At 48.6% G+C, this 13340-nt stretch overlaps 1 protein-coding gene across 1 annotated transcript; it reads right to left on the bottom strand.

The window, feature by feature from the left end:
* Positions 1–1215: 1215 nt before the first annotated feature.
* Positions 1216–10560, bottom strand: MYL2 (myosin light chain 2). Its single transcript, XM_066370935.1, has 7 exons — positions 10477–10560; positions 9117–9206; positions 6482–6557; positions 4761–4865; positions 3701–3779; positions 3559–3607; positions 1216–1544 (listed from the first exon to the last, which is right to left on the bottom strand). The coding sequence occupies exons 1-7, from the start codon at positions 10477–10479 to the stop codon at positions 1446–1448; spliced, it is 501 nt and encodes a 166-aa protein (XP_066227032.1). The 5' UTR covers positions 10480–10560; the 3' UTR covers positions 1216–1445.
* Positions 10561–13340: the final 2780 nt, after the last annotated feature.

Raw genomic sequence — 13340 nt, 5'->3', positions numbered from 1 at the left:
GGAAGGGACTGGTTTTAGCCCCAGGCTGAGAGTTAATCATGTGATCTGGGTCTGCCAGTCAGAGCACTACACCTGTTTCAGGGATGGTTAGGTACCCCACAGGCCTTCCTCTAGGAGTGGCGTGGAGCTGGGAGGAAGATACGTGCTCTCCTTCTAGGAAGATTGCTGAGGGGATAGATGTGAGCCGTTTTGCTACCATTGGGAGCAGAACAGTGGAGAGGCCTCCTAAGGCACTGATGGCCCTGTTTGAGCTCCTGGATGCAGCTATGCCTGAAGCCCCCAGACTTCTTAGATATGTGAATCCATTTGTTTCCCAAATCGGGATTCTTGCAGCCAAAATAGACCCAAATGCTTTAAAAATGACTTGATCGCTTACAATCAAGAGTCAGTTCATGCTCAGGCCTAGTCCCTGGACCTCAGAGGGTCAGAAATCAGTACTCTCTCCCCTAGTTTGCCAGGAGAGAAGTACAGACAAGTTCTACTTCATCTAAAATTAGAAACAGATCTCTTACAATGAATGGATATGATTTTCCCCCCAAATGAGCCACATTCTTAGCACGCATGTGAGGCTCCTCCTGTTAAGTCATCATGGGGCTTGTCTAGCTCATCTGTGGGAGAAGCTTTCCAGGGGCACCCTAGAGGAAAGGACGTCACGGAAGCTGGGCTCTACAACTGCTCAAGCTCTTTGGAAGAAAGGGCTGTGGTCCTCTAGATCAGTGGTCCCCCACCCCTGGGCCGCGGACCGCTACCGGTCCGTGGGCCATTTGGTACCGGTCCACAGAGAAAGAATAAATAACTTACATTATTTCCGTTTTATTTATATTTAAGTCTGAGCGATGTTTTATTTTTAAAAAATAACCAGATTCCCTCTGTTACATCTAAGACTCACTCTTGACGCTTGTCTTGGTCATGTGATACATTTATCCGTCCCACCCTAAAGGCCGGTCCGTGAAAATATTTTCTGACATTAAACCGGTCCGTGGCCCAAAAAAGGTTGGGGACCACTGCTCTAGATGACGTTCCAGTAAAATTTGGCTCTTGGTAGAAATAGTTTCGAGTGGCTGCTTCTATTTTAAGTCAAGAGTCACTAAGACTCAATAAGAGTGACAGAAGGGCCATCCCTAGCTTAAATGCTGCCTTTGTGGGAACTAGCAAAGGGCCCATCCCCCTCATGCCCACTCTGGGCACTTCTGTCAGAGAAACACTACAGACAAATAGATGACCTCCTGTTTATTTGAACATGGCCTCTGCATGGATTTCCATCTGTGGCATATGTGGTCATGCGGTATCGATAAGCCACCCAGGCTGCAAAGGAGATGGAGGTAGATACACGAGGCAGGCAACAGACCAAGGGCAGGGATGGTGGCTTTTCTGGGCCAGGTGAGAGGAGAGCAGGGGCCACCTTCCCCACAAACACAAGCCCAGGTCAGGCGGTGGGCCCTCCCTCAGTCCTTTTCTTCTCCGTGGGTGATGATGTGCACCAGGTTCTTATAGTCCAAGTTACCAGTCACATCCGGGGGGAAGGCAGCAAACATCTGATCAATCTGCAACAAACCAGCAAGAGGTGCAGAGGATGATGGGAGGGGGAAAGAGAGGGAAGACTGTGTGCAGTGCCAGTCTGGGTGGAGAGGCCGTGGGGGCGGGGCAGGAGTATGGGATGGGGGTGGGAGCGGTAGACGTGGAGATGTGCCCAGGTCCCTTCCAAGAAAGTCTTGTCACCCAACTACTACAAGAGCCACAGGACCCAAGGCCACACACACCCTTCCTGGGCAGCCCAGAGCTGACTGATCAGTGTGGGGCCCACTGGGGGACCTCTCGGAAGGGCTGTTCTAGCCCTACGGAGTGTTGACCAGGGCACTCTTTGGGCCTGAATTTCGGGTCAGCATCTCCCTGGAGCCTTCCTGCTTTCTCACCCTTCTTTCCCAGGGGCTGACCCCAAGGGTCGCCCTGCAGGGATGTTCCCGGAACCCAACCTGCAACGGGTAAAACTGGGGCCACAAACTCAAGTGTGCCAGGGGGCTGGGTAGTTGAAGAAAGGGAGCAAGGTGGGCCTAGTGGGGGCTGTGGCTAAGTGGGGCTACATGAGCCACTTATGGAAGTGGCAACTGCTCAGGGCCAGCTGAGTGTGGCCATGTGGGCAAGGAGGTCAGATGCTGAGGGAATCTGATTCTGGAAATCTAGATTTTATTTTTAAAACGTGATTTCCATGTTTAAAAAATATTGGCTAGTTATGTAAGAAAATACTGGCTATTAATAGCTAACATATGATAACATTGCCCTTATTGCATGTCAGCGTTTTAAACATATTAACTTGTTTAACCCTCACAGTGTGCTATATGGTAGGTTCTATTTCTATTATTGTCTTCACTTTACAGATGAGGAAATTGAAGCACAGTACGGTTAAGGAGCTGGCCCAAAGTGCACAAAGTTGGTGGGAGGTAAAGAAAGGTTCCTTTAACTGCTTACGTTTTAGAGGGGAAACCTAAAAGAAAATTTTTTTTTTGTATTTTTCTGAAGTTGGAAACGGGGAGGCAGTCAGACAGATTCCCCGCATGCGCCCTACTGGGATCCACCCGGCATGCCCACCAGGGGGCGATGCTCTGCCCATCTGGGGCGTTGCTCCGTTATAACCAGAGCCATTCTAGTGCCTGAGGTAGAGGCCATGGAGCCATCCTCAGCGTCCGGGCCAACTTTGCTCCAATGGAGCCTTGGCTGTGGGTGGGGAAGAGAGAGACAGAGAGGAAGGAGAGGGGGAGGGGTGGAGAAGCAGATGGGCGTTTCTCCTGTGTGCCCTGGCCGGGAATCGAACCTGGGACTCCCGCACGCCAGGCCGACGCTCTACCACTGAGCCAACTGTCCAGGGCTTAAAAGAAATTTTTAAGGAAGTGTGGAACCTCATGGAATCAGGCCTGAGAAGGGACTATTTTAAATAGACTCCTTAAGAGGACAGAACTGTTGCTTGTTTATATGGGACTTTCTGGCAAAATAGTCAAGTGTCCCTTCTTCCAGGTACAGTACGGCCACCTGCCAGAAAAGTCATGTATTCTGATTTTAAAAAATAAATAAATAAAACAAAACACTTTACTGCCATCTGCTGGAAAACTACTGCAACAAACACATACTCTACGATAATATATTACAAGAACTGCATCTGGGAGAATGGTGCGGCGCACGTCCTACACGCCAGTCCGTGGTACCCTGCATGCCACCCTGACTCCATCAGGAAACTGATGCTCTACCCAGGGCTCCGTGCAGTGTGAGGAAGGCAGACCTGGATCGGACAGACCTGCGTTTACCATCAGTGTTGTCCTTTTAGGCAAGTGAGCTTACTTCCTTGGGTCTCCGGTTTTCCACCTGCATCTATAAAGCGACAGTAACACTAGTTCTGACCTCCTCGGGTGACGGAGGGAATGAAGTGGGAGAAGGGCTCGGTAGACACTTGTAGGTTCTCTCTCACTGTGGGGTCAGGGGTCATTTTAGAAAACAGGAAGATGGAGTGAGTCTCTGGAAGGGTGATGCCAGGAGCTGGAGTGCAGAGAGCGTAAGGGGCCCACTTACCTCGTCCTTGGTGAATCTCTCTGCCTGCGTGGTCAGCATCTCCTTAACGCTGCAAAGAGAGAAGAACAGGTGTTGGCACTAGGTGTGTGTGTGGGGGGGGAAGCAGGGAGTCCTTACCTCCTCTCCCACAGATCCTACTCACTATTCAGCCTTGAGCACCCCTTTGCCTTCGGGGTCAAACACTTTGAACGCGTTGAGAATGGTCTCCTCAGGGTCTGCCCCTGAAACAGAAAGCAGGGTCACACCATGCTACGGCCAGCTGGGAACCACTGTACTCTGGGAGGCAAGGACCAAACCCACCCCACTCCACCCCCATGCTGGAGGGCCAGAGCAAGACTTTTGCCTGGCGTGAAGACCCTGCCTACCTCTGAGCACTGAGCCTTGATACTTTAACAGAGTGGGCTGAGAGTCCAGTTATTTGTGAGCAAACCCAGGTCAAATATGGATCTAGATTTAGAAAGACCGGGATTTGAATTCTGACTCCAACACTTGTTAGCTATGTGACTTTCTGTCTCTGTAGAATGGGGATAAGGCTAGAACCTACCTCCTAGACACTGTTAAATGAGGTAATAATACACATAAAGTGCTTAGCCTGAGACCTGGCCCAGGGTGTGCCTTGGAACAACATTAGCTGCTGCTGTAATCCCCCCCCCCCCCAATGTTACTCTGCCTCCATCTTCTGGCAATTCTTTTTTCTTTTTTTTTTTTTTTGTATTTTTCTGAAGCTGGAAACGGGGAGAGACAGTCAGACTCCCGCATGCGCCCCACCGGGATCCACCCGGCACGCCCACCAGGGGGCAATGCTCTGCCCACCAGGGGGCGATGCTCTGCCCCTCCGGGGCGTCGCTCTGTTGTGACCAGAGCCACTCTAGCACCTGGGGCAGAGGCCAAGGAGCCATCCCCAGCGCCCGGGCCATCTTTGCTCCAATGGAGCCTCGCTGCGGGAGGGGAAGAGAGAGACTAGAGGAAGGAGAGGGGGAGGGGTGGAGAAGCAGATGGGCGCTTCTCCTGTGTGCCCTGGCCGGGAATTGAACCCGGGACTTCTGCACGCCAGGCCGACGCTCTACCACTGAGCCAACTGGCCAGGGCCTCTTCTGGCAATTCTTGTCTATTCTCCTACTCCTTTAATTCTCATGCAAAGATGAAACATGTAAAGACAGATACCCCCCTCCACACACACACAGGTGCACACACAAACTTACCCTTTAGTTTCTCCCCGAACATTGTCAGGAACACCGTAAAGTTAATGGGACCTGGAGCTTCCTTTATCATGTCATCGATTTCCTCATTATTCACATTCATGCGCCCTAGGACGGGAACACACACACTCAGGGCCTCCGAGCTGGGACAGAAGCAGCTATTTGGAAGGACATTGGCATTTGCCCTTGTCATTCCACTTCAGGGAATCTAGTCCAAGAATAATCAGAGACAGAGTGGATGGGCCAAAGCTTCACGTGAGATGTTCTTGACAGCGTTATTTATGATAGCCAGACAAGTGGAAACAACCCACGATCTGATGTAGGAGGGATTATTTTAAAAATAGTCTCTTTAGAACTGGGAACATTTTGTATAGACATTTTAATATTTTACTTAAACGGGAAATGGTCATCCTATAAATTAGCCTTTCTCAGCTGGAGGGGGGAGAGACAGGTCAGAATACTGGAGGGAAGTTGTTCAAATTACACCTGCTGTAACCCACACAGCCTTGGGGATTCTGATATACCTACCCGCTCTAGCCCTTGCCACAGGTCCATATAGTGCCTTTGTGCAAATTAGAGAAAGATACCCCTTAAGATGATTTACGTTTTAAAATATAAAAATCTACAGTGGCTACAAACATGAATAGTAGTTTTAGTGGCCTAGCGAACATAACCGGCGCCCGGGGCACGACACTTGATTGGCACCCCCTCCCCTTCTACTATGCTTTTCTTGTTTGTCTTGGAGACCATTTGGCGCCCCTCTGCAAGTGGCGCCCGGGCATGATAGACCCCCTTGCCCCCCCCTCGCTACGCTACTGAGTAGTCTGTAGAACTGAGTGGTGCACAATCTGTATGGCTGTTTGTGGTGGCCTTGAGTTCGGGGGTGGGTAGGCCTAGGGGCGGGTGAGTAGTGGCAAGTTGGACAAGTATACTGTGGAAAAGCTGCATGCACTTATGCTCACACTGTTGAGATGTAAAATTTAAAATTGCTGAATCCAAAATAGAATGATTCTAATAATTAACCCCACACCCCCACTGTTATACCTAGGAAAGACTTAAAGGCTGAAATGTTAACAGTGGAGTGTTGCCCAATGGGTAGTATTGTTTTTCTCCTTTATACTTTTCAAAATTTTCCAAGTTTTCTATTGTGAGCTGGCATTGTATTCAATTAACGCACAAAAAGTTATTAAAGCCTGACCGGTGGTGATGCATTAGATAGAGTGTTGACCTGAAAAGCTGAGGTTGCTGGTTCCAAACCCCAAGCTCACCAGCTTGAACATGGGCTTGTTGGCTTGAGACACAGGATCGTTGAAACAATCCCAAAGGTCGCCAGCTTGAGCCCAAATGTTGCTGGCTTGAGCCCAAGGTGGCTGGCTTGAGCCCAAGGTTGCTGGCTTGAGCAAGGCGTCACTGGCTCAGCTGAAGCCACCCCCCCCCCTCAACCCGTCAAGGCACATACAAGAAGCAATTAATGCATAACTAAAGTGAAGCAACTATGAGACGATGTTTTTCTCTCTTAAAAAAAAGTTATTAAAAAAAAGATGTGAAGACACTGAAAAATTAAACTCTTCTTTTTCTAGCTTCTGAGATTTGTCTTAAAGGCCAATCATGGTTGAGCTGTTTTTTGGGAAAACGACAAGCTCTACACCTTTTTGATGGTCCCACCTCCCGGCCCTCATGGGCATGGGCTGAGACTCTCCTGCAGGCCTAGAGGGGCAGCGTACCAAGAGCAGCAAAGGTGTCCCTCAGATCGTTCTTGTCGATGAAGCCATCCCTGTTCTGGTCCATGATGGTGAAGGCCTGTGAAAGGGAGGCAGTTGGCTGGTCAGCCCAAGGAGAAATTGGAGGGGAGGAGCCCAAGAGGCTGGGCCACAGGGTAGGGAAGTGAGATCCTGGGATTTTCAAAGAACATGGAAGGACATTAGATCCAGAGTCAAAGATGTAAAGCAGTACGGCAGTTCCTCAAAATGTGAGGCATAGAGTTACCATATGATCCAGCAATTCATCTGCTGGGTTCTTCTAGTCAAGAGAAGAACATTTGTCCACACAAACACCTTAACACAAATGTTCATAGCAGCTTGATTGTTCTAGCCAAAAAGTGGAAACAGGCCACATGTCCATCAATGGAGAGATGGATAAAAAAAATATGTGGTCTCTGTTCAATGGAACCCTATTCAGCCACAAAAAGGAAGGAAATTATGATACATGCTACAGTATATAGGTGAGCCTCGAAACAGGATGCTGAGTGTGAGAAGTCGTCACAAAAGGCCACATAGTGTGTGATTCCATTTTCATGACATGTCCAGAACAGGCACATCCATAGGGACAGAAAATAGATCGGTGTTCAGTCACCAGGGGCTGGGGCAGAGGGAAGTGGGGAGTGACTGCTAACAGGCGTGAGGTTCTTTTGAGGGTGATGAAAATGTTCTGAAATTAGATAGGGATAATGGTTGCAAAACTCTGTGATGATACTAAATAGCCACTGAATTGTATGTTTACTTTAAAAATGCCAATTTGTGGCATGTGAACTATACTTAGGTAAAGCTGTCATCGAAAAAAAAAAAAGGCAAGTTAAAAACGAGGGTTTCATATCTGCCTCCCACATTGTCAGCCCATGTTATCTATAAAAGGGGGCTGGTAATCTCTCCCAGCTCGTTGGCAGGGAGATGCCGCAAGCTTTGTAAATGCCCAGGTGTTTTACAAATGGAATGTCATCTCCATGTTTTTTTGAGTTCTTTGTGGCAGCTGGTTGCCATACCCCCAGCAGCTGATCTCATCTCAGAGGTTGGGACGGGGTGAGGGAGGGGAAGGTGTAGTTTTCTCCCTGGATGGTGACTATTTCAAGTTCAGATATGACATTTCATCCAAGGAGTTCCTCTTACCCTGGTGGCCTGTGGGACATGACATTCCTGTGATCTAAATGTTAATGGGGACAAAAGGTGCAATTCTACACGGTCCTATTTGGAAGTCCCAATGGTTTCCCCTTTGATAGAAGACTCCCGGGCCTCTTTAGCAGAGCTCAGCGTATTTTCCTCTGAAGGGGCTCTGTCCTTCCAAGCCTTCAGGCAGTGGCTTAATTTTTACCTAATTGCTGCTTAGTTTGCTCAATACAATAAGGCACACTCCCATAGAATGTGATAGGGTTTCAGACCTCGCCAGTGCTCCGCAATCTAGGACTATAAAATTGGAAATCCAAGAGATATTGTATTTCATCTCTCAGGTTGGCAAAAATAGTTTTTTAGACTGTTAATGCCCAGTGTTGACAGAGATGTGGCAGGGGAGTGGGGAAGGAACAGTTTCTTCTCTTGGGGCCACAGGAGTAGGAATTAGCATCTTGTTTCTGGAGGACAATTTGGACCAGCGGTTCTTTTGTTTTTAGTTCCTTTTTTTAAAAATTCCTTTGACCCAGCAATTCTGCCTTTAGGATTTTACTCCAAGGAAATAACCAGAAATGCATGCGAAGATGTGTTCTTTATAAAAGTAAAACCTTCTTGCCTGACCAGGCAGTAGCGCAGTGGATAGAACGTGGGACTGGGATGCGGAGGACCCAGGTTTGAGACCCTGAGGTCGCCAGCTTGAGCGTGGGCTCATCTGGTTTGAGCAAGAGCCCACCAGCTTGAACCGAAGGTCGCTGGCTCCAGCAAGGGGTTACTCGGTCTGCTGAAGGCCCACAGTCAAGGCACGTCTGAGAAAGCAGTCAATGAACAACTAAGGTGTTGCAACGCGCAATGAAAAACTAATGATTGATGCTTCTCATCTCTCTCCGTTCCTGTCTGTCTGTCCCTGTCTATCCCTCTCTTTGACTCACTCTCTGTCTCTGTAAAAAAAAAAAAATAAAATTAAAAAAAATTTTAAAGTAAAACCTTCTAAACACATGAAACATCTCACCTTAGGAAGTGGTTTAAATCCATGATAGAAGATGGTGATAGTAAATTTGCTCAAAGAAACATCGCAGGCACTAAGCAGCCTGTGCAGAAGATCGTAGCTTTGAGGAACAAATGTATCCGTGTATAACAAAAATGACTTGAAGGGTGTATACCGAAATGTTAGCTGAGTATCTATTACTTGGGTGGTAGAATTGTAGGTCATTTTATGGTAATTTTCTTCGTGTTTTTCTGAAAGTTTTTTTTCAACAAAAAAAATACTTAACTTGCATGATTAAGAAAAGATATTAAAAATAACTTCTTGAAGTGGGTCACTCGTGGCGTGGCAGGGAGCTGACTGACTCGGAAGGGGGATTTGTTTGGAGGATAAAGACATCTAAGCAAGAGGCCCCTGCAGGGAACACGGAATGAGGGGAAGGCGCCCCCTAACTGGTGGGATCTGCCTCCAGGCCGAGCATGCCGCAGCTGCACTCACCTCCTTAAACTCCTGGATCTGAGTCTGTTCAAACATGGAGAACACGTTGGAATTGGCGCCCTCTATTCTCTTCTTGGCTTTCTTGGGTGCCTGGAGGGCAGGGGGTGGGGGGAGCAAAGGCATCGATTAAAGAGTCAGAGGCTGAAAATGAGAAAACTCCATCAGACCCTATCTCTGGGTGAGCCTCAGCTGCCCTTCTATGATATGGGAATGTGGTGTCCACGCTCTTCTCAGAAAGGACACACCGTGACGTGTCAAAGGCCCCCTGATTCTGGTGGATCATAAGAGATAGTGAATCTTGCAGCAGCTCCTTTTAAAAACTGGGAGAGGTGGAGGCATGTCTCCGGGGATGGAGGCCACGCTTTCAGATCAGCCCTGGCCCGGTCCAGCCACTTCTGTTCTGCTGCATTTCATGAAAAGTTCAGTAATGTACAGAAGGAGAATTGATTGGAGGGGGGGAAAAAGTCAGGCTCACAAAACCATGAGGAATGTCGAGATGAAATGACACGTTTTTTTCAGGGTGTTAAAACCCAACTGCTCCCCCACCCCCACACACGATTTTCCCTTGATCCAAATGGCAGCAAAATCTCTTCTAAATGTTCTGGCCTTGCACCATGCAAACAGTGCAGAGAAGAGCGAGTTAACATTTCACCCTACAGACTTCTCTCTGACTTTAAATAGTGACAGCAAAGGCTTAAACACAACATATACATCCTTTTATTTAATCCTCGTAACTGCCCTGCAAGTAGATGCTATTATTACTGTCACCATTTTACTGGGGAGGCAACTGAGGCTCAGAGAGGTTGAGTCACTTGCCCGAGGTCACACAGTCACAAAAAAGCAGAGCTGGAAAAAGCTTGGGTACTCTGGCTCCAGAGTCTTTGCCCCTAACCACTCTCCTATGCTGACCCTATTTGGAGGCTTCCTGCTTCGGGAGGGGGACACCTAACCAAACAACACATGGAGAAAGGTTTTAATTTTGCAAGTTCAAAAGGTGAAAACAGAAAGATCTTTTCCTCAGCTGCCTGAACAAGAGAAAAGAATTACAATTTGATCCTTAACAGCGTTCAATCCCATTTTGCAAGCCCTGGGAGTTATTGATTCCTCCAGAGGTCAGTAGACAAGCCATAAAAAAGCCAACTCTTATTTTGTTTTTGCAAGTCCCCGGGAGCTGCTGTTATTTGTGGCTTATCAGGGCATTGATTGGGGTTCCTCTGCACACGCACAGTGAGCAGTGCTTTTTCCACCAGGGCCTGGGGTCCTCGAAAGCCACCTCCCCCTCCTTTAGTCCTTTGCTTGTAGGTGGCATCCCCTTTTTGCCCACCCAGCATCACTCACCTCCGGAGCCCTGGCTACTCACCATGGCGGAAAGGACTCAGCACTGATTCCCTAGAAGAATCTCACAGGCTGCCCGCTCTCCTCGGCAAGAACAATAAATACTTCCTCCCCATGTTTAAAAATAACCCATGACCACTTTTGGCAGTGATAGGTGAGGTTGACACCACCTAAGCAACCCCCCCCCCCGCCCCCTACCCCATGCCGTTCTTCTGAAGTAAGGGCAGCTCACTCACCACCTGGTGACACTTGAGACCCAAAAAAGCATTCAAGGTTAAAGACACAGGCGGCTGGGTCATGGGGAGGGATGCTTTCTGCAGCGCTTGGGCGGGCGACACTTGTGCTTGTCAATTTTGAGAGAGAAAATGGCAGGCAGAGGGGACTTCAAATTCTCTGACATTATCAAGCACAGGTCCCACCTCAGGGCCTTTGCACCTGCAGTTCCCTCTACCTGGAATGCTTTTCTATCAGACATCTGTGAAGCTCCCTCTCTCCCTCCTTGAGTTCTTCAATCATGTTCTTGGTGAGACTTCCTCATACCCCTGTGAAGGTAACCATTCATGCCCTGCACTTCAGACCTCGTTCTCTGTTTTTCTTTACAGTATTTCTCACCCCACAACATTCTGTGGAATCACTTCTTTTGTTCAGTGTCAGTGGACAGTCAGCTCCGGAGGGAAGGGTCCTCTTTAGTTTTCCTCACTACTTCTTCCTTGGTGAGAGATAGGCTCTCTCACCAGCTCATGATAGGCACAAAGCAACTGCTCAACAAAGTCGTGTTAGTTGGAGAACTAACTCACTTACCGGGGGCTTACTATGTGCTAGGCACCAAGAACATATGTTTTATGCTCATATTGAATTTTCCAGCCACTCTTTGAGGTAGGGACCACCTTATCCTCGGTGTGCCCATTTCACAGATGAGGAAACTGAGGCTGAAAGGTGACAGGAGCTTCCCCAGGGTCATGTGGTGATGAAACCGGAAGTGGAACTGAGGCCCATTTGCTTTCAGTTTGGGCTCTTTCAGGGCCTTGGAAAAGGCAGCTTGCCCTCAGAGTACGAAATGTTGTACTTACTACTGTCTCCCAGTATGTATTTTCTCCTGACCTTGCAGGCACCCTTAGGGTCCACGGAGTGAGAAGTAGGGGCTTGGAATCAAGTTCTTTAATGGCTGTGGGTGCCAGCTCCAGAATTCACACCTCTAAGGAGAACTTTCCCTCTACTGTCCCTGGTAGTGTGGCCCCAGGACCGATGGCCAGAGCAGCATTCATCCCTCACTGTATGTGAGGTGTGGTGTTACTGCTGGGGAGACCGCCACCAAGTGACAAACTCCTGTACTCATGACACTGTGTGTTAGGGATAGCTAGATAAAAATGAACACATTCACAAACCAGATAATTTCAGGCAGTGACAGATACTATGTAGGGATGAAACAGAGAGGTGTGTGGTCGTGATGGGTAGGAGCCACCTCACAAGATCTTTGGTCCCCAAGGATGAACAGACTAGTTAATAACCAATGCAGACTTTGCCGTCCTTGCCAAGGCCTGACGGGATTGTTGGAACATTTCCACTTGACCTTAGGTGATTTGAGGCAATGGAGTGGAGTGACATAGCCCCCAGGCTGGGGAGGTCAGACAGAGTGCATCTGAACCCAGGGTCTGTGTGACCTTGGGAAAATGCCTTCACCTCTCTAAGCATGTAAAGTGAGAATATATAAAAAAAAAATCTCCCTTGAGAAGTTTTCCAGAGGATAAAAAGAGACTAAGCCCAGGCAGGTGCTCAATAAATGGCTGTCATCACTCACTTCCCTTCTTGGGTGAAAAAAAAATTCTATTTTGGCCCTGGCCGGTTGGCTCAGCGGTAGAGCGTCGGCCTAGCGTGCGGAGGACCCGGGTTCGATTCCCAGCCAGGGCACACAGGAGAAGCGCCCATTTGCTTCTCCACCCCTCCGCCGCGCTTTCCTCTCTGTCTCTCTCTTCCCCTCCCGCAGCCAAGGCTCCATTGGAGCAAGGATGGCCCGGGCGCTGGGGATGGCTCCTCGGCCTCTGCCCCAGGCGCTAGAGTGGCTCTGGTCGCAATATGGCGACGCCCAGGATGGGCAGAGCATCGCCCCCTGGTGGGCAGAGCGCCGCCCCATGGTGGGCGTGCCGGGTGGATCCCGGTCGGGCGCATGCGGGAGTCTGTCTGACTGTCTCTCCCTGTTTCCAGCTTCAGAAAAATGAAAAAAAAAAAAAAAAAAAAAAAAATTCTATTTTGGAGGCACAGACCCAAGAGCCATTTATTGCTACGACAAGAAAAAAAAAGTGGTTTTTCTTTCTTTTCTCTAGTTATACATGGGTTAGAATTATCCGGAAACATCTAATAGAATCTTTAATAACAAAAGAGATGTTTTCCGCCTGACCAGGCGGTGGTGCAGTGGATAGAGCGTCGGACTGGGATGCGGAGGACCCAGGTTCAAGACCCCGAGGTTGCCAGCTTGAGCGCGGGCTCATCTGACTTGAACAGAAGCTCACCAGCTTGGACCCAAGGTCGCTGGCTCCAGCAAGGAGTTACTCGGTCTGCTGAAAGCCCCCAGTCAAGGCACATATGAGAAAGCAATCAATGAACAACTAAAGTGTCACAACGAAAAACTGATGATTGATGCTTCTCATCTCCCTCCATTCCTGTCTGTCTGTCCCTATCTATCCTTCTCTCTGACTCTATCGCTGTCCCTGTATAAAAAAAAAAAGATAAAAAAAGACATGTTTTCCTGTGTGTGCACATGCTGTGTACACACTCAAGTGGGCACACATACACATGCATGCACAGACAAAACGCACCCATGCATCCATGCATACACAGAGGCATGTGATATACACACTCATGCACACATTGGCACACATACTCAAGCCTATT

Source organism: Saccopteryx leptura, chromosome 2 (genome assembly GCF_036850995.1).
Source record: "Saccopteryx leptura isolate mSacLep1 chromosome 2, mSacLep1_pri_phased_curated, whole genome shotgun sequence".
NCBI lineage: Eukaryota > Metazoa > Chordata > Mammalia > Chiroptera > Emballonuridae > Saccopteryx > Saccopteryx leptura.
Note: the sequence above shows the minus strand (reverse complement) of the source record. Positions and strands in the feature narration are given on the sequence as shown.

What these genes read in the sequence shown, in the direction of transcription:
- MYL2 (XM_066370935.1), bottom strand. An exon ending in GGGGTGCTCAAGGCTGAATA is followed by an intron (nt 3,608 to 3,700) that starts GTGAGTAGGATC and finishes CTCTCTTTGCAG; the next exon opens with CGTTAAGGAGATGCTGACCA. An exon ending in AGAGATTCACCAAGGACGAG is followed by an intron (nt 1,545 to 3,558) that starts GTAAGTGGGCCC and finishes GGTTTGTTGCAG; the next exon opens with ATTGATCAGATGTTTGCTGC.